The 20,557-nt window shown below is 36.4% G+C and overlaps 1 protein-coding gene across 1 annotated transcript in view; it reads right to left on the reverse strand.

Moving 5' to 3' along the window:
* Window positions 1-4,208: 4,208 nt before the first annotated feature.
* Window positions 4,209-20,557, reverse strand: part of LOC307174179 (uncharacterized protein) — a 29,550-nt gene continuing 13,201 nt past the window's right edge. The window contains exons 8-10 of the mRNA XM_079897895.1: window positions 20,145-20,441; window positions 17,059-17,586; window positions 4,209-5,489 (exon numbers count right to left, since the gene is read on the reverse strand). Of these exons, the coding sequence (XP_079754021.1) occupies window positions 4,504-5,489; window positions 17,059-17,586; window positions 20,145-20,441 (1,811 nt within the window). The 3' untranslated portion in view covers window positions 4,209-4,503. The remainder of the gene's footprint in view (window positions 5,490-17,058; window positions 17,587-20,144; window positions 20,442-20,557) is intronic.

A 20,557-nucleotide genomic window follows, 5' to 3' on the forward strand; every position in this document is an offset into this window, starting at 1 on the left:
TTATAAAAGACACTGTTAAATAAATGGTTGCCTGTTTATAAAAGCAACCAAGAAAAAGGCTGAGAAAAAAATAGAAAAGATCTTAGTAGCCTAACACTGTAAAATCATTTCTGCTGCATTAAATTAAGGCCGTATAGTCATTTGTAAACTGTTAAATCTTGAGTAATGATGAATTGCTTTGACTTGTGAAAGTGAAAACTGATAAACTTATGTTAATGTAAAAATATTTTGCCATGATCATTGATCACATTTTTACCGAGTGGTTCATTGTAATGACATTGTGTTTTCCTCTTTTGTGCACTTTTACATAATACACCAACACTTGTATCTGTTCCCAAGAAAGTGGTGGCTGAAATATGTGCAGTAAGTGGACATTTTCTAACTTTCCAAAGGAAAGAAAGTATAAGACTTTGTAATGTCCATTTGTTTCCATTGCTTTGGACAGTGAATAAACCCTCTCAGATAACTGTCATATGGAGGAACTAGCCTACCTGCAAGTGCATAAATAACTTTACTTAATTTATCCTTGTATGCTTTATGGCTGCAATATAAGTTGCAGGATTCCACATCTACAGAAAGGCCTACAGAAGAGTCTGCACAGACAGAGGAGACATAGGCCTACAGGTGGGCAGTGTATAGCCAACTTTTCCTTTTTATTTGTTGCATGAGGCATGTGTCCAATATCTCTTGTTGCAGGCACTTGACCACTGGCTTTTCTTTACAAATAACAATTGAAATAAAACTCAATGAACTAAACATATTTGTCTTTTATTAAACATTTAATGAAAAGTGTTTTTTTTCATTAAATTTCACCCTGTCAGGTGTGCAACCCTCAGACTTTTCAGACACTGACATCTTCCCTTTAGTTAGCCAAAGTTCATTTCATTGTGTGCCCTTGTCCTGGCTAGAGCTGCATTGTAACTGGTTTGGGTCAGGGAATGGGGTCATAAAACACCTGTCTGCAGGAACATGTCATAATCACCTATGAAAAAATGCAGTTCTGTTAGGATCAGCATAAGTGTAGGCTATGTAATACAGTGAGCTTGATATTTAATTGTGGAACTTTTCTTACCACTTTCAAATAATGTGCATAAATGTGAATCTCTGAAAATTCCTAGGCTAAGTCATGCACAGATCCTGAAAAAAAAAAACAGGTGAAAAAAAAACAAAAAAAAAAAACTGCTTTACAACATTGGGTCTTAAGTGGCTTGGAAATGCCACAAAAAAAACTAAAACTGTTATTTAAACCTAAAAGCGACAAAAAACGACAATCTCACGAATCACGAGGAAAAATATATATCTCAGAAAGTGCACTATCGCGCTGCGCTGGACTTCCCGCATCAGCTCCGCTTATGAAGCCGTGGTCTAATCTTGTTAAAGCTCCAATATGTAAAAAAAATTTCACCACAAGAGGGCGCAGTTTCCAACAATAACAAAGGCGAAGCTTGATGACGCTATGAAGGAGGTGACAATGGGAGAGGTCGTTTTTAATGCGTTTTCACCATCTAGCGATGTATCTAAATGGAATGAATGAATCATGATCACGGGTGAGGTAATTTATTCGTTTTTGTATTACCTGTATGTCTGATCGTATTATTTTATGTCATCATAATTAATGAACTGCAAGGAATGTGAAATGTTATGCTATATTATGCCGTTACAACTTACAGCTATTTGTCAAATGATTTGTTGGGTTAATGTTGTGCAGTTTTACGTGTTTATGGTTAATGCCGTGTTGTTTAATGTGTTCAAACCAATCGTTCTAAAAGTAAATTTGAACAACATTTGCAAGTAATGACTAAATTTTTTTTTTTAACAACACATATCCGATTGTATTTAATTGTACTGCCATAATCTCGGCCACCACACATGATAAAAAGCCTTACCGAAGTACAAAGAGCAATATAACTTACTTGTACAATAAAAAAAAAAAAATTATTTGCTTACCTGTCTATCAATACACTCACGAGAGCAGAGTCTCTGTCAAGTCCAAGATTGTCACGCAGCTCTCTCCATCTCGAAAACGCCTGGCCGATATTTATCTGGGTTTTATTCCTCCATTTGTCACACAGTCTGCGTGTATCCGAATATGGACGCTTTCGTTTTGTTGGCACTTCAATACTCGCCAAAGAGTAATCGTGATCCATAACAGCTAACCATACAGTCTATGGCTATAACGCTATAACCACCACTTCCGCATTTGACCATGTGATATTCCGGTGTGGTGGAATATCACATGGTCCACTCCACACACCGGAAAAAAAGGATAGTGCGGACATTGCGTCACTGAGAGGCGACATTTCTTTTCCGGGACGGACAGTTATTTAAAATCTGAATTTCTCTGAAATAAAAAAAATCTTTGGAGACTTTTGAGATATTGTAAGTACACAACTGGAGGAAATATATCACACTGTGCAAGTTATTTTCGGAAATTTTATTACAAAATTGTTACATATTGGAGCTTTAACATGAAATAAGCCTGCTCCCGAGCAGGTTTAAGTTTGCGCACATGTTGCTATGAAAGCAAGTCCAGGATGAGCGTCGAAGAACCAAACAATCCAAGATCATGCCAAATCGCCAACAATCAAATCCAGCTTAGTGAGTTAGCGACGTACGAAGAACGGACCCCTGGCCTATTCATTTGTAGTTGTTTGTGTGTGGGTTGTGAAATGCTTAAAAACCGCAAAAAGAAAGTCTCAAAATCCAAATGAATCAAATGAAAAGACGTCAATGAATGCACGTGCGTGCCACCCGATATCTTCTTTGTTGCATGCACAAATTATGATACTCTAATACAAAAGAAAACATTTGTATTACAAAAAATGTCTCTATTTGTACAAATTGCTACACATTCATTCAATTTAGAATTCTGCACACGCAAGTTGAAAGGCATTTGGTTGTAGCCTAGATAGTAAAACATATCTGCAACATTTATCAAGTTCATAGATTATTGTGCTTGCACGTGTTAATCATTGTGATATATTTATCCCATATTTGAACGTCAACAAGAAGTGACCTCACCCAACATCGCTTAGAGCACCTTTAATTAATAACTAATGATATTTGCAACGGAAGTGAATCGATCAAAAACTTACTTTAGCTGGACAATAACGTTTTCTTAGAGCTGCTGTGAAGCCAAAACAATCTCTGTTCCATTAATTTCCTGTTATCACTGTAAAGCTGCTTTGGTACAATCTGTACCAGAATAAAGTACCAAAATAAAGGGGACTTGACTTTTTATCTCACATTTTTTCTTGCAATTCCGATCTTACCTACTTTTTTTCCTTATTGACTTACTGATCTTTTTTACTTTTTTCTCAGAATACAAGAAATAAACTCCCAATTGGGATTTATAATGTAAGAATTGCTAGATATAAACTCGTAATTGCAAGAAAAAACTTCAGAATTGCGAGTTTAGCTATACCTGGCAGTTCAGAATTTTTTTCTCGCAATTGCGATTTTATATCACGCTATACTGACTTTATAACACACCAATTGAAAGAAAGAAAATGTCAGAATTGTGAGCTGACCTTTTCCCCCCAGAGTTTATATCTCACAATTCTGAGAGAAAAATAAATAAAAATCGCAAGAATTGCTAAATGTAAGCTCGCAATTGCAAGAATAAAATTAAGAATAGTGAGATAAAGTCACAATAACCTTTTTTCTTTTTTATTCCGTGGCGGAAACAAGCTTCCATACTAGACTTCTGGGGGCCCTACAAACAAAACTGTCAAATTCAATCACATATTATTATGTATAGTGCTTTTCACAACGCATATCGTTTTAAATAAGCTTTTCCAGAAAATGCATGTGTCTACATTACACTGTAATCAGAGGTGACTATGTCCAAGTAATGGGTTTCAGAAATGTACATACAGTATACAAATCACACAGTTAGCTAACAATGTATTAATTTAAGGCAGAAACAATGTGCTCAATGAAGTAATGAAAACATGTTAACAAAATGTGAGCAGGGCCCTGTCAGTGCATTCATAAAACTCCCAAAATGACCCCCATCCCTTAATATATTCTTTCACAGCAGTTTCACTGTCAACAAACAACACACAGTAAGTTGATTTCAGTAAACATTAGTATTTATTACAATGCTGTTCAGTATTCAAGGAGCACTGTCAATATAAAATAAAATATTATTAATATAATATAAAACAATGAATCAATTAACAAGTATAAATGAAGACTGAAAGACATAACATTAAACTGGCAGTAAGAAGTTAAAGAACAATAAAGTAAAATTAAATTAAAATTTTGGATGACAGCTAACTGAAAGTAATGCCACCATCTAGCTGTCAGAAAAACTATAACACACAGCTGAAGCGATTTTCCTAAAGCATGATAAATATAATTTACTCAAGAATATGTCCCAGTAATTCTCTAAATATGCAAATAATTGGGTAAATGACTTATGCAAACCACGCAAATTGGACAGTTTTGGGATGAGCTGAAAGTGTCTCATCTTGACAGATGGTTTATCACATATATATGTTATGTAAGATAGGATGTTCCCAGGGGAGTTTGATATTTAGTGTGTCTCTTCTTGTGTTTATACAAACCACTTGAATTACCAAATCTCTTCCCACACATGAAGCAGTGGTAAGGTTTCTCTCCTGTATGGATTCTCTCATGGATTTTCAGGACAATTAATTGAGGAAAACTCTTGTCACAGTGAGAGCACTTGAAAGGTCTTTCTCCAGTATGTATTCTCTTGTGCTTTGCTAGGTTATCGATTCGACTGAAACTCTTTCCACAAATGTTGCAGTGATATGTTTTTTCTCCTGTGTGTATTCTCTGATGAACTTTAAAATGACTTGGATCAGAAAAACCTTTTCCACACGTAGAGCAGAGGTACGGTTTCTCTCCAGTGTGCCTTCTCATGTGGCGTATTAGTTGAGTTCGTTGACGATAACGATTATCACAATATGAGCATTGATAGCGGCTGTCCTCAGAGTGTGTATGTTGGTGTTGCTTTAAAGATCTTGAACACTTAAAAGTTTTCCCACATTCGCTGCATTGATACGGCCTCTCATTGGTGTGCGAACGCATGTGTACCTTCAGATGGGATGAGTGGTAGAAACTGCTCTCACAGTGAGGACACTTGTATGGCTTTTCTCCAGTGTGTATTCTCATATGAATATCACAATTTGATTTGCTGCTGAAATTCTTTCCACACTCACTGCAGGGGAAAGACTTTCTCACACCTTTCAGAACATCAGAAGAAGAAGACTCTGCCTCACAGTGAAAGTCCTTATTTTGGTGCATTTTTGAATGATGGGTCCTCTCTTGTGCAGTAGAAAAGGTCATCCCACATTTAGAGGAATAGAGTTTTGGTTCTGTGTGTTGTTTCTCATGTCTTGCTAACAATCCCTGAGACCTGAATGTCTTCCCACAGGTGCTGCAGGAAAGACTCTGAGATGCCAGTCGCTCTTTCGCTGTAGAGGCTGTTTCTCCATTAGATGAACCGCTGTTTGAATCTAAAATGAACAAGATGGTAAAAAAATATCATTTGACTTACAAGTACACTATATACTTACTTTGCAAATAATAAAACAAGAAGATTAATCAACTTCCTGTATCATATAATGGACATCATGAAACATCACTTTTGCAAATGTGTATATAAACTACATTGGCAAAAGTTTTAGGGCATCTGCCTTTGCATGCACATGAACCACTGCATCCAACACTTAGCATTGCACTTGGTAATGTAAAGCTTGGATGCAGAAGCTTGGCCATGGAAACCCATTTCATGAAGCTCTCTATGCACTGGTCTTGAGATAATCTGAATGCCACAAAAAGTTTGGAGGTCTGTAGCTATTGACTCTGCAGAAAGATGGCGACTTCTGCGCACAGCACGCCTCAGCATGCGCTGACCCCGCTCTGCGATTTTACGTGGCCTATCACTTCATGGCTGAGTTGCTGTTGTTCCCAATTGCTTCCATTTTGTTATAATACCACTAACAGTTGACCATGGAATATTTAGTATTGAGGAAATTTATTTTTATTCTTGATTTATTATTATTTAAGATAATTATTAGATAATAGAGTCTTATGAGATGCATTTTATTTCCTCAGAAATTCTGGGTTGTCTGATATAATTTGTCTGGATTCTATGATTTAATACAAATCTATTATTGAAAATACAATCAGATGAAATGTAACAACTTTTGTTTGTCTGCAGATCTGCACAACAGAGGTTTACAAAATTAAAACAGACAAAAAACTATATTATTTCTTAAATAATGTTTAAATAAACTATTATTATTGTTGTTGTTATAACTTTAAGTTGGCTACATTCTATTGTACAATAGCAATATAATAGCTTCTCTCAGAGAAGCTCTGGATATGTTCATGTGTTCACGTCCTCGTATAGTGAGTGAGACGGCAGATTCTTTAAACACCATGAGCATCACACATACTTGAGTATATACTAGGAGAAATGGCGCTGCTCATTCACACAGAACAAGCAGAATATATATTTATACAGTGGCGGTTGGTGCTAAAAAGATATGGGGGGGGGGGGGGCACTGAATTATTAATGCATGACTGGATGTAGGCTAATTGTTAAATGACCATTTAACAGTGATAATGTATCATTAGCCTACTGCTTAGCTAAAAATGGAAAACTCAGTATTTAAAGCATGCCATAAGGTATGGGCAATAGCCAATTACCAAAGAAATCAGAATTTTTGGGCATAATCTCTGTATTAATATTTTTTTTTTCAATTTGAATTTAAAAAAGAAAATCTGTATTTATTATTTTTTTAATTTCATATCTTGATCAATATTGTCCTACAAACAATGTTCATATTGAAGGCTATGAAAACAAACATAGCGAATGTAACCTTGCAGTCTATATCTACCTTGCAGTCCATCCAAAAAAAGGGGTCAAAATCACATTACATTCTAACATTGCAACATTACAATCTGAAAACAAAATAATGCTTTTTAAAGAAGTAGTTAAATTTACTTAAAACTTAAAATTAAAATAAATAAAAACAAGAGATATCATAAAAATACACTTGTAGGCTTTAGCACATTTATGTTCACCAACAACAACAAATATTCAACAACAAATATTTTAGCAAAATATATTTATAATTTAGTGTTAATGTATATTTTAGTCAGAATTATTGCGCTCCTATTCTATTGTGCTCCATCTGTTCGTCCACTCATGACAGCAAAATGGAAATATTTGCTTGACTTTCTAACATTTACAGATGGAGAATATGTCCATGGAATGTAAGTTATGCACTGAGGAAATTATTGGATGTCACTTCAGCTTAAGATTATTAATAGAGGTATATTTGTTTCCACCAATCGCTGCACAAGTGAAGTTTACGTATGATGTCGGAAGCACGTTAGTGCGAGCCCTACCGGAACCCATAGAGAATGCATTGCAGTGCCTGCAGTTCGAAAAAAAACTAAATAATTCTTTGTATGGAATTCTATGGGAACACTCAGGGCGATTCTCGGCCAGAGTGATATTGCCCAAAAAGAGGCGGTACTCCACAGAACGTGACTTGACGCTAATTGGACTATATCCAGAGGCAGAACAACAGTGACTGCAAGCGTAACTCTGTGGTTGAATGCGAATGTGATTGAAAAAGTCCCTTTCACAATTGGCGGTGCGTCGCCCAATCGCCCTAATGAAGAAACCGCCCTGGATTTACAGTATTGCAGGTTTTTTTTGCGCTGTATAATAGACACACTTATATAGCAATTTGATTTATTGCACAGCTATATTTTAGATTTATTCTAGAGGTGGGCATAGATTAATTTTTTTAATCTAGATTAATCTAGATTAATCTAGATTAAAATGGCTCATTTGAATTCTGCCGAAGGCATTCAGAATATGTGTGCTACCCAAATAATGACTATAAAAGTAAGTCTTTGAGAACGGGTTTCTCAAGCCAGGTGGCGCATTAGACCAGGGGCTCATCTCCTGTTTCCAAAATGCATCACAAACTGCTTGAGAAAGCTGTTCTACTCATAGACTGTAAAAGGTTACTACTGTACTGTTACCGTACGTAGGCAACATTAGGTAGGCCTATGTTATTATCAACTACTATAGGCTATCAATTAGGGATGGGCGATATGGCCTAAAATCCATATTGTGATATACATTGCAGCCTCTTGCGATAACGATATTATAATAAAACCATTTCAGAACAGGTTACACAGACCCTGCTAAACAACTGCTAAATGTTTTTTTTTTTTTTTTTTTTTTTTTTGAAAGGGTGTATGTAGTTTTGAGAACATATATTGTGCAAAACTGTAAGTATACAACATAATTTTGCAGATAAATAAAATGTAAGTACACTAGCTGCAGAGACTTTTAGTCTAATGTTTATTATGGCTTGGAGCTTATGAAACCCCAAATTTAAAATGAGAATATTGTCTAACTGATGTCTTTTCAGTTAAAAAGAAACACAACAACGATTCTTAAAATCGGGCGCTTTTAATAAAAAGAGATTATGTGCTACACCACTCACTAAGATATATTGGGAATAATACGCGCGCGCTGGTATTCAGTGATATGTTTCGTTTTGAATTTGAGGTGGTAGAACGGATTAGTCGTGTGTTAACTTACCGAACTGTTACACCACACAGTCTACGTCGGACGGCTTAAATCCGAACCAAGTCCAAATAATGGATGTTGCACCGATCTTTTACACCAGCTTTCACTTTCAGCCGTGTTTACTTAAGATGACGACGAATATGATGCGTTGCAGCCGGGTGTTCCTCGCGGCCGCGGGTAGATTGCGTCATCATAGCTTGTGTAGCTTGAGCCAGCTCCCAACCCAACTTGGAGAATAGATTAACGGCGATATTTTTTTTATCGCGCGATAAGAGTCTTGCGTTAACGCCGATAACGGCCCACCACTAATTTATTCATACATCTATCAAATCGCGCATTTTACATGACATCTGCGTTATATTGTCAATTCCCTCAGCAACACGGAAATAATATGGCCTTAAGTTATAAATGGAACTTTATCTACTAGACGGATTTCAGAAAAATGGCCTTCTAGTGTGGGGAATTGTGTTATTTTAGGAACGGTTCATATAGATTTTTGCAACTGGTGTTTTTTTACTTGCTAGGACCCCACTGAATACAAAACAACCTGTTTCCAATTTTTTTCTTCATTTTTAGTGCCAAAATTCAAGATGGCAGACAATGCAGAAAAATCACAGAAAATAAAATATATAATCTTTTCACTTCTATGAAGGCTTTAAAATGGTAAACATTTTGATGAATGTATTCCTAATAAGGCAGACAAGTGAGACCCAGACTATTTTTAAAATATTTACTGGATCATTTGCCAAAAAATTGGGCAAAAAAAAAAAAAAAGGAAATAAATAAAAAAAAATAATAATAAAAAAAATCTGCATTTTGTTTCATTATTGAAGAGATCAACAAAACAGTCAGTCATTGTCACTAAAGTATTTATCCTCATCACTCTCACTGTCACTGTCTGACTTTTCAATATTGGTGCATGTCTTCTCAGTATGGCAAGCCGTTTTAACTTTTATTCATTTCCAGGATATGAATTCTTGATATCAACAATTCAGTTTTCACTAGTTAAAACGATAGTTATTGATATCAGAAATTAGATTTCTACTAGTAACAATGGCAATTTTTGATATCAGGAATTACATTTCCACTAGTAAAAATGCTAATTCTTGATATCAGCATTTACATTTTCACTAGTTAATAACCCCTCTGGGCTTCTTCGGTCAAAAACGTATGAAAACTTTTACATTTTGAATTTTTTTATTTTTTAAAAAAAACTTTTGTTGTATTAGCTATGTGAACACACAAAAAAATCATGGACATGATTCGGATATGTTAAAGGGTCGTAAAAAAAATAGTCACACTTAGCTTCCTCCCGGTCAAAAATGACCGACATAGGAAATGAATGGGAGAAACTCAGAGAAACTTTTGGTGGTACAAACTACAAATCAGCCACTGTGCAGAAAAAAAGTGCACAGCAATAAAGGGGTGACACTCTAAAACATCAAGAGTGCAAATATGACACCCCAACCACACACACACACACACACACCCACACCCACAAACACACAACAAATTATGCTCCAAACTATATAAAAACTATATAATCATAACTCCAAAACTGTAGCAAGGAGAGTCAAAAGGTAGGTATCATTTGAAAGAACTCTTTTTACATTTTTTGAAAATATAAATTAGATTACATTTGGACATTGTCCTGCCGAGAAACGGCTGATAAAAGACAAAAATATATATATAATTTTTATTATGATTTTGCATATCTTTCTTATTTGTCATGGAATAATTTAGGAAGGAAATAAGGTAGGAGGAAAATTATTTTTTAGTGAAGTCCCCCTACATGTTAGCTGCATCTGGATAAAAAATAAATAATTTTTGGATAAAGGAATCAAAAGTTACAGCATTTGGAAAAGAGAGCCTTTTTGTAGGTTTTTTATCTTTGACACCCCCTCATGGGCATTTTTTTCTCCATGAAGAATATCTTGTCATAAAAGCAATAGATTATGTTAATTTTGGACTCATTTTAATTGTAATAATATGCTGTAAAAAATGAAGTGCCATTTTCAATGATCTGTGAATGTTTCATGAGCTGTATGATGTTTTTGACACATTGCAGTACATTTTTTTTATAGATTATGAAAAAAAAGAAATTCTATTTATCAGCAAATAACTCAGCAATACTTAAGAGTTTTTCAAAGTGGATACATTCACTGTAAAGTTCAGACTCTAAACTTTCAAATGACATCAACTTTGTGTTAATCAAGGCAAGATTTTAGAAAAATATGGTAATGAATATTGTCGCAGCTAGGTGGCGCCTGCTGGCGGTACACTCGGTTTTAGAGGGATTCCTCAGCACTCGTTAGGAGTTAATAAATGTAATTAGATGCATTAAAAAGCTGAGATCCTAAGATGAATATAATAGAAATATAATTTTTGATATCAATAATTACATTGTTACTAGTAAAAATGTCAATTACTGATATCAATAATTAAATTGTCACTAGTTGAAATGTCTATTCTTGATATCAACAATTGAATTGCTACTAGTAAAAATTTTCATTTTTGATATCTGAAAATGTATTTCTGATATCAATATAATTTCAGATATCTAAAATGGCTTTCTTACTAGTAACAATCACATTCATGATATCAGAAATTAACATTGTCACTAGTGAAAATGGAATTATTGATATCAAAAATGAACATTGTTACTAGTAGCAATTCAAATGTTGATATCAAGAATAGACATTTCAACTAGTGACAATTGAATTCTTGATATGAAAAATAAAGGTTTTTACTAGTAAGAATTGTATTTCTGATATGTGAAACTGGAATTTCAACAAGTAAGAAATCAATTCTTGATATCAACAATTGATTTTGAATGGCAGCCTATGGTGACATTTCACTAGTGAAAATACAATTACAGATATCAAGAATTATAGTTTTTACTAGTTGAAATTCAATTGTTGATATCAAGAATTATCATTTTAACTAGTGAAAATGTAAATGCTGATATCAAGAATTAGCATTGTTACTAGTGGAAATGTAATTCCTGATATCAAAAATTGCCATTGTTACTAGTAGAAATCTAATTCCTGATATCAATAACTATCAATTTAACTAGTGAAAATTTAGTTGTTGATATCAAGAATTCATATCCTGCAAATGATTAAAAGTCAAAATGGCTTGCCTATTGCCATTCCCAGGATATAAATTGTTAATATCAAGAATTATAGTTTTTACTAGTTGAAATTCAATTGTTAATATCAAGAATTATAGTTTTTACTAGTTAAAATTCAATTGTTGATATCAAGAATGAACATTTTTAATAGTTGAAATGTAATTCCTGATATCAAAAATTGCCATTGTTACTAGTAGAAACATTATTCCTGATATCAAGAATTATAATTTTAACTAGTGAAAATTGAATTGTTGATATCAACAGGGCTGGACTGGGACAGAAAATCGGCCCTGGCATTTTGGCCCAGACTGGCCCACTACATATGACCATATACATCACCCATCTTTGCACGCCCTTGAATATGTTTTTGTTCAACTCCTATTCATTAAAACCACTAATGCCATGTAATGAGTGAGTAGGAACGAGTTAACAGATGAAATAAGTACAAAATTGTTATTTATTAATACTATAATAATAATAATAATTAACTATACTCCACAGTGATGCATCCAAAAAACAAGCTATAAAGCTGCATTGGCATAGCAATACCAGTGTTTCCCACAGGATCTTGGTAAAACTGTGGTGGGTGGACCTCTGTCCCTCTAGGGGGGTTCGGGGGGTTCGGGGGCATGCGCCCCGCCCCCCCCCCCCCCCCCCCGATCCCCCCCAAGAAAATTTTGTGCATTTGAATGTTAAATTCATCAATCTGGTGCAGTTTGAGAGTTCAAAATTAAAAAGCTCCAACCCATATTAAGTGTGCAAATTAAACAAAGAAAAAATCAAACCTCTTTTAGTAACAGTGTCTGTCTATATTACACTACTACATAATAATAGTTATAATATTAATCTCATGACAGTAGCCTAATAGCCATATATTGCAAAACAAATGTACTGAAAAATAAAGAAAACTTTCATAATTAGTTTTGAACTAATTTCTAAAATTGAAAGAGATAAGCACATGATCTCTTATTTTGACAGAAACTGCATCAAGCTTTTATTTTGGCGGAAAACATGGATAAAAACGCGTCTCATTAAAGTTCTAGTAAATTTCTGTAATCGTCAACAATGCAGATGTGGAAATAATGCGTAACTGGGTAATGGGCTACACTCATAGCCAAAGTGTTTTGAAAGTAGTTCTGCTTACCGCGGACTCTACACTTTCTCATCTCTCTCCTGATCCTCCTCATCAGCCACTGGAGCTGATGAAGGTCATGCTGCTGCAGAAAACATATATATTTTGACACATTTTACAGCGTCTGCTGGAAGGGCCTGTAACTATTTTTCACGCTATTTCTCTGTACATTCCTTGCGTTTCTTCTCCATCTCTCAGACTATTTTGACAGATACACACTTGACACTGCACGCTCACTCAAAGCCCAAAGGGGGAGGTGTTTAAAGATGTGATTGGGCCAGCCCACTGTCAATCAAGAAAACAACCAATGGGCCGCTGATCTACGGGTTTTCACGGGTTTCAAAAAAACTAACGCTTACTTTTTTTTGACCAATGCATTACACCGGCACTAACCCAGCGCCGTCAATTAAACAAAACAAAACGAATGGGCCGTCGATGTACAAGTTTTATGGGCCGTTAAAAAAATGAGATGTATCGGCCCAAAAAGCACGTTGGCCGGTATGCCAGATTACCAGTCCAGCCCTGGATATCAAGGATTCATATCCTGGAAATTAATAAAAGTTAAAACAGCTTGCCATACCTCAGAGCCCTCACACCTGCAAAGTTGCGTGCATGGTAAGTTGTTGCTCTTGCAAGAACACCTTCTACTGCATTGGCTGGCAAGACAAGAGCACTTCACAAGCTCCACAACAGCCTCTGGTGCTGGTGGAAGTTTTGACAGGACAGGAGCCCATTGCCCATCATCAATTTGCCTCCATCCCAGTGTGATAGTGCGTCAAGAATCTTTGGAGCAGGCACTGCATCTTGTGCCCAAACATTTGCTTGCCAGTGTGCTCTCAGAATGTGCTCTGTAACTGCTCCTGAAATGTGGGACATAGTTTTCACACTCCCTGGTTGGGTTTTAGAGTTTTAAACATGTTCCACCGAAGGTCTTTAGCTGTTTCATAACCAGGTTTGAAGAGCTGACACATGAATTTCTGACATCCAGCTAACACGTCTGGAGATGGATGAGGACCTACACCAAGCCTACAAAGTGCATTAATGACATCATCATCTGTCTCCATGAATGACTTGAAACAAGAAACCTTTCCTTTCCCACGGAGATTCTTGACGCACTATCACTGGGATGGAGGCAAATTGATGATGGGCAATGGGCTCCTGTCCTGTCAAAACTTCCACCAGCACCAGAGGCTGTTGTGGAGCTTGTGAAGTGCTCTTGTCTTGCCAGCCAATGCAGTAGAAGGTGTTCTTGCAAGAGCAACAACTTACCATGCACGCAACTTTGCCGGTGTGAGGGCTCTGAGGAGACATGCACCAATATTGAAAAGTCAGACAGTGACAGTGAGAGTGATGAGGATAAATACTTGAGTGACAATGGCTGACTGTTTTGTTGAACTCTTCAATAATGAAACAAAATGCAGATTTTTTTTCTCCATTTTTTCTATTTTTTTCACCCAATTTTTTTGGCAAATGATCCAATAAATATTTTGAAAATAGTCTGTCTCACTTGTCTGCCTTATTAGGAATACATTCATCAAAAGTTTACCATTTTAAAGCCTTTAAAGGGAAAAGATTATATATTTTATTTTATGTGATTTGTCTGCATATTGTCTGCCATCTTGAATTTTGGCACTAAAAATGAAGAAAAAAATTGGAAACAGGTTGTTTTGTATTCAGTGGGGTCCTAGCAAGTAAAAAAACACCAGTTGCCCAGGCTGGAAAAATAATTTCCCTCTTCCTGCAAAAGCTCAATAGTTTCATTCTGTTTATCGTTTCCTAGTAACAAAGGCTGGCTATCTTTCCCATTGGCTTCATGTAATCCATTCTCCCCAATAATTTTCCATGTCATCTGATTGTTAACAGAATTATTGTGGTGAGCGCAGAACATTATTTTAATTTAAATGATTATTAGGTTATATGAAGGAAACTTTTAATCAGTCAATGCATTTTTCCGGGTATGCCAATAAATAGCATAATGGTGGTTACACCCATCATTGGTTGATAATCATGATAATTCATGTTACCCATGGTCATATTTATTACCCAAGTCAATCAGTTAATTAGAAAATGTATGTATATAATGATATACCTAACATATATCCATTTGAAGTGTTTAAAAAGGCGATTATGTGCAATTTTTGGTGATATATCCACCATCTTGGATTTTGGGCCTGTGCAGCCTGGGAAAAAATCGGAAACAGGTAGTTTTGCAAACTATAGGGTCTGAAGAAGTCAAAAAACATCATTTGCAAAAATCTATATGAAATGTTCCAAACACTTTATTTTGCTACATATGGCCCTGCACTATTCTATAAGAAGTGAGGAGCATTTATGGGTACAAGTCGGGAACCGGCCTACCTTACATATTTCAAGGGTGCTGAGTCCAAAAAAATGGTACCCAAGCGAAATTGAGTTTTTTACCTTCTAATTTGCATATCAAAATGGCCGCCAAATTGCCTATCTTGCTCAGTCGTTGGACCATTTTCCCCTAGTTTTTTTGTAAGTAGGCAATCAAGATGAGGAAATTAAGATTCTAGATCGATAGTCAAGGGTCAGAGCAAAGATGTAATGGAGGCTCACTGCCATTTTTTTGTATATATATATGCAAAATACCAACTTTTAAGGTGAAATTAAGCATTATTTGTGTCATTTTTTAAGGCCGACATACATATTCAATCAATATCACTCTTAAATGTTCCCAGTGTATATATGATATGTGATGTATTCCATATTACATAATAACTAAGAAAAACACCATTGCAAGTTGTCTGAGATTTCATTTTTTATGCAAATTAAGCATTTGTTCTCTAAATTCTAAGATGGGAAAAATCCAGGTGAATAGGGAAAAAAACACCATGAAACGTCCCTTGAACAGATCTACAGATCACATCTTGTTTCTGTATATTTTTGCTTCCGTGTCTCTGAATGGCGCATATGGCGGCCTGTTTCGTTTACCTCACACACACACACACCAGGGTTATAATCGTTAACAAAAACTAACGAAAAAATGAAAACTAGGTGGGAAAAAACATTGTCGTTAACTGAAATAAAAATAAAAACGAGGCATTACAAAAAAACGATAACTAACTAAGGGATAATGTATAGATAGGCGGTCGTTATAGCGAATAACAAGCCCGACAGGCTGAACGGGACCCCGACGCGAAGCGGAGGTACATTTGGTCCGTACGTAATGTACGACCGCCTATCTATACATTATCCCGCTTATTACACTTGTAGGTTTGTGGGCCCAAGCCGGTGGCACCGCCACCCTGGTGCCTTTAGTTACACTAAAGCCACCGGGGTGGCGGTGTCACCGGCTTGGGCCCTCCATCGCTGCTCGCAGCTATATTTATATATATATATCATAAATGTAACAAAAAAAAAAAAATATATATATATACATTATATATATGTAACAAAATAAATAAACAATTATTAAATTGAAAAAAAAAAAGAATAAAATGGGTTTAGTTCTGATATTTGTATAATTTTATATAGAAATAAATGGTGTATAATTACATTTTTAGAAGATTTTTAGGTTTTTAGTGTTTCCTTTTTTGACATTACTTTAATCCCTCGCCATAGCAAAACCGTTTGAGATATTTATTATCTGTTTACAATTTAGCATCTTTAATGTATTTTCATCATGTTGAAAAAGTTTGGTGGGAATAAAATAAACCACTTAAGAGGAGTGGGTAAAAATACAGAGGCTGATTTTGCAAAGAAATCCACATTCAAACCAAAATATCTGACTTCCTGTTACTCGGAGCTAATTACTGTAAATTAGAAAATTGTCCGGCTCGATGAGACCAATATGTGTATATTGTGTATACAGACCATATGTCTGTGGCGAAGCAGTCTGCATGCCTATGTGCTTGATTTTATACAACTGTGGCCATGGAAGTGATTGGAATTCAAAGATTTGGAGGGGTGTTCCAATACTTTTGGCAATATAGTGTTTTATGTATATAACTGTTAGCAGCCTGAAATGTATTAATATGACAGCAGAAATTGCATCTTTTTAAAAGCAAATTGTGTTGAACCACCTATGAAACCTCATTTGTACTGAAAGAGTGATGTACAACCATCTTTATAACAAGAACTGACATGACAGTCAAACATCATGTTAAATTTGATTTGAAAAAAATTAAAAATTAAAGATTTATCAATGATAAAACATTAAAGGAAGAAACATACCTGAAGAGTGTGTTTGTTGATGTTGCTTTAAATCTTCTAACCACATAAAGATTTTCCCACAATCACTGCACTGATACGGCCTCTCGTTGGTGTGTGAACTCTTGTGTTGAGTTAGATGAGATGAGTAGTAGAAACTCTTCTCACAGAGGGGACACTTGTATGGCTTCTCTGCCGTGTGTATTCTCATATGAATATTGCGCTTTGATTCATCGCTGAAAATCTTTCCACACTCACTGCAGGGGAAAGACTTTCTCACACCTTTCAGAACACCAGAAGAAACAACTGCCTCACAGTGAAAGTCCTTTTGATTGTGCATTCTTGAATGACGTTTCCTCTCTTGTGCAGTAGAAAAGGTCATCCCACATCTAGAGGAATAGAGTTTTGTTTCTTTGTGTTTTTTCTCATGTCTTGCTAAAAATCCCTGTGAGCTGAATGTCTTCCCACAGGTGCTGCAGGAAAGACTCTGAGATGCCAGTCGCTCTTTCGCTGTAGAGGCTGTTTCTCCATTAGATGAACCACTGTTTGAATCTAAAATGAACAAGATGGTAAAAAAATATTATTTGACTTACAAGTACACTATATACTTTGCAAATAATAAAACAAGAAGATTAATCAACTTCCTGTATCATATAATGGACATCATGAAACATCACTTTTGCAAATGTGTATATACACTACATTGGCAAAAGTTTTAGGGCATCTGCCTTTGCATGCACATGAACCACTGCATCCGACACTTAGCATTGCACTTGGTGATGTAAAGCTTGGATGCAGAAGCTTGGCCATGGAAACCCATTCCATGAAGCTCTCTATGCACTGGTCTTGAGATAATCTGAATGCCACAAGAAGTTTGGAGGTCTGTAGCTATTGACTCTGCAGAAAGATGGCGACTTCTGAGCACAGCACGCCTCAGCATGCGCTGACCCCGCTCTGCGATTTTACGTGGCCTATCACTTCATGGCTGAGTTTCTGTTGTTCCCAATTGCTTCCATTTTGTTATAATACCACTAACAGTTGACCATGGAATATTTAATAGTGAGGAAATTTCACAAATGGATTTATAGGTTGGTTTCACGTGACGTCATGCTGCTGCATCGCGAGAGCGCGAAATTCAGATGGAGGGCAGGAAGTGAAATAGCTGAGGATCTGCCGTCTGAAAAAATGCCGTTTTGTGTAGTTTACGGCTGCTCCAATCGTTCTAATCGAGAAGAGGGAAAGGGTTTTTATAGAGTACCGAAGATTGTCACTCATAAAGGTGAGAAATGTAAAAAGATCACAGAACAACGCGTAAAAAGTGGATTTTTAACGCAAGTTACGTCTGCGGTTGGGAGGAGCAGAGTCTGTTAATGCCCGTGTCTGCAGCGACCACTTCATCCGAGGTATGTTAGCTAGCCAACGTGTTTTTTGTGTCTGTGTTTATATAGCATTAGGTTGTCGTTAAATGCTCATTTACTTAGGTCTTGTTTAGACTGTCAGTGAAATGTGACCCAATTCCAATTTTTTGCTCATATGTGACACAGATCCGATGTGTTCTATGACAGTGTAAACAGGAAAAAAATGCATGCATTCGGATATTTCGAGATCGGTTTCAGGACTCCTTCATATGTGGAAATAAATCGGATATGTGCCAATGCGACTGTCATATAAACAGGCAAATCGGATTTTCTGAGGCATTAGGCAACGTCTCCGTGGTTAAAGCCAATATTTAGACACAATATGCTCCCACCAGTCCTGAGATCTCTCTCACACACAATAACTGAAGCACTTTTCATCCTCCTCCGCCTCATAATCATGATGACGTTTGGCGAACTTCGCATACATCGCAGAGCTAGCATCAAGCATATTTCACGTCCGCCCATCTGTGCAAGAGAATTTAACCCTTTAAGCATGCGCGAAGTTTCAGATAGTATGGCAAGTGTAAACACATGAACCGGATATGGGTCAGAGTTGAAAGAACGTGTAAACGGACGGTCAAAAAAATCTGATAAAGGTACAATACGGACACTCCGCAACGGTTTCCTCCATAGACGTATTCTTCGCGTTTACTTCCTGCCCTCCATCTGAAATCGCCCCGCCTTCACGCGTCATCATAATCACGTGACTGAAACCCAGCTATTGCACAGGTGGCAACCTATCACTAGCCTGACGTCGTCATACTCAGATTCTAGTCAGAATATGAGCCTGATACTGCTCCATTGGGCTGTAATTAAGGGGCGTGTTTCAACCGAACCAGGAAGGAAAATGCCTCTGCACTCAATTGGATACACCTACAACAAATCAGAGCAACGAAGTAAGTGATGTATGTTCTTCATTCATCTTTCTGATCGACAAATGCCTTGATCGCAGTTCTCTGTTCCTCTTTTAAAATTAATGCGCTGTCGATATCTTCTATAACAGATGCGATGGCGGAATCTAGACATCTCAATTCTCCAGCAGCAGTCATTTTTGTTGTAAACAAATTCAACCCATGCGCTCTTTGGTGATGTGGATGATTATGTTACTGTTGATCATCTGTCCATCATCGTATAAAGCCCGCCCTGACAATTTGATTGGTCCGAACAGCTCTGGTTCGAGCATAGTTGCTCCACAATGGACGAAGTCCAGACTGAACTTCCCGACCTCAAATATTGTGGGCGGGGCTAAGTTCGGCTGGCATCCAGGCTAACCTATCACGGTACCATGCTTGAATTCCCTGAGCTCCTGAGAGCGACTCATTCTTTCACAAATGTTTATAGAAGCAGTCTGCATGCCTAGGTGCTTGATTTTATACAACTGTGGCCATGGAAGTGATTGGAATTCAATGATTTGGAGGGGTGTTCCAATACTTTTGGCAATATAGTGTTTGTTATGTAATATGTATATATCTGTTAGCAGCCTGAAATGTCTTAATATGACAGCAGAAATTGCATCTTTTTAAAAGCAAATGGAGTTGAAGCACCTCTGAAACCTCATTTGTACTGAAAGAGTGATGTACATCTTTATAACAAGAACTGACATGACAGTCAAGCATCATGATAAATTTGATATGAAAAAAAAAAAAAAAACATTTTTTTATCAATGATAAAACATTAAAGGAAGAAACATACCTGAAGGAACAAAATCAGAGTGTGTTTGTTGATGTTGCTTTAATGCTTCCAACAGCATAAAGGTTTTTCCACAGTCGCACATTTTTGAATGACGTTTCCTCTCTTGTGCAGTAGAAAAGGTCATCCCACATCTAGAGCAATAGAGTTTTGGTTCTGTGTGTTGTTTCTTATGTATTGCTAACAATCCCTGTGAGCTGAATGTCTTCCCACAGGTGCTGCAGTAAAGACTCTGAGATGCCAGTCGCTCTTTCACTGTAGAGGCTGTTTCTTCATCAGAAGATGAACTGCTGTTTACATCTAAAATGAACAAGATGGTAATAAAATATCATTTGACTTACAAGTACACTATATGCAAATAATAAAAACGAGAAGGTGAATCAACTTTCTGCATCATAAAATGGACATCATGGACC

The sequence above is a fragment of the Squalius cephalus genome, assembly GCF_949319135.1.
Source record: "Squalius cephalus genome assembly, chromosome: 16".
Lineage (NCBI taxonomy): Eukaryota > Metazoa > Chordata > Actinopteri > Cypriniformes > Leuciscidae > Squalius > Squalius cephalus.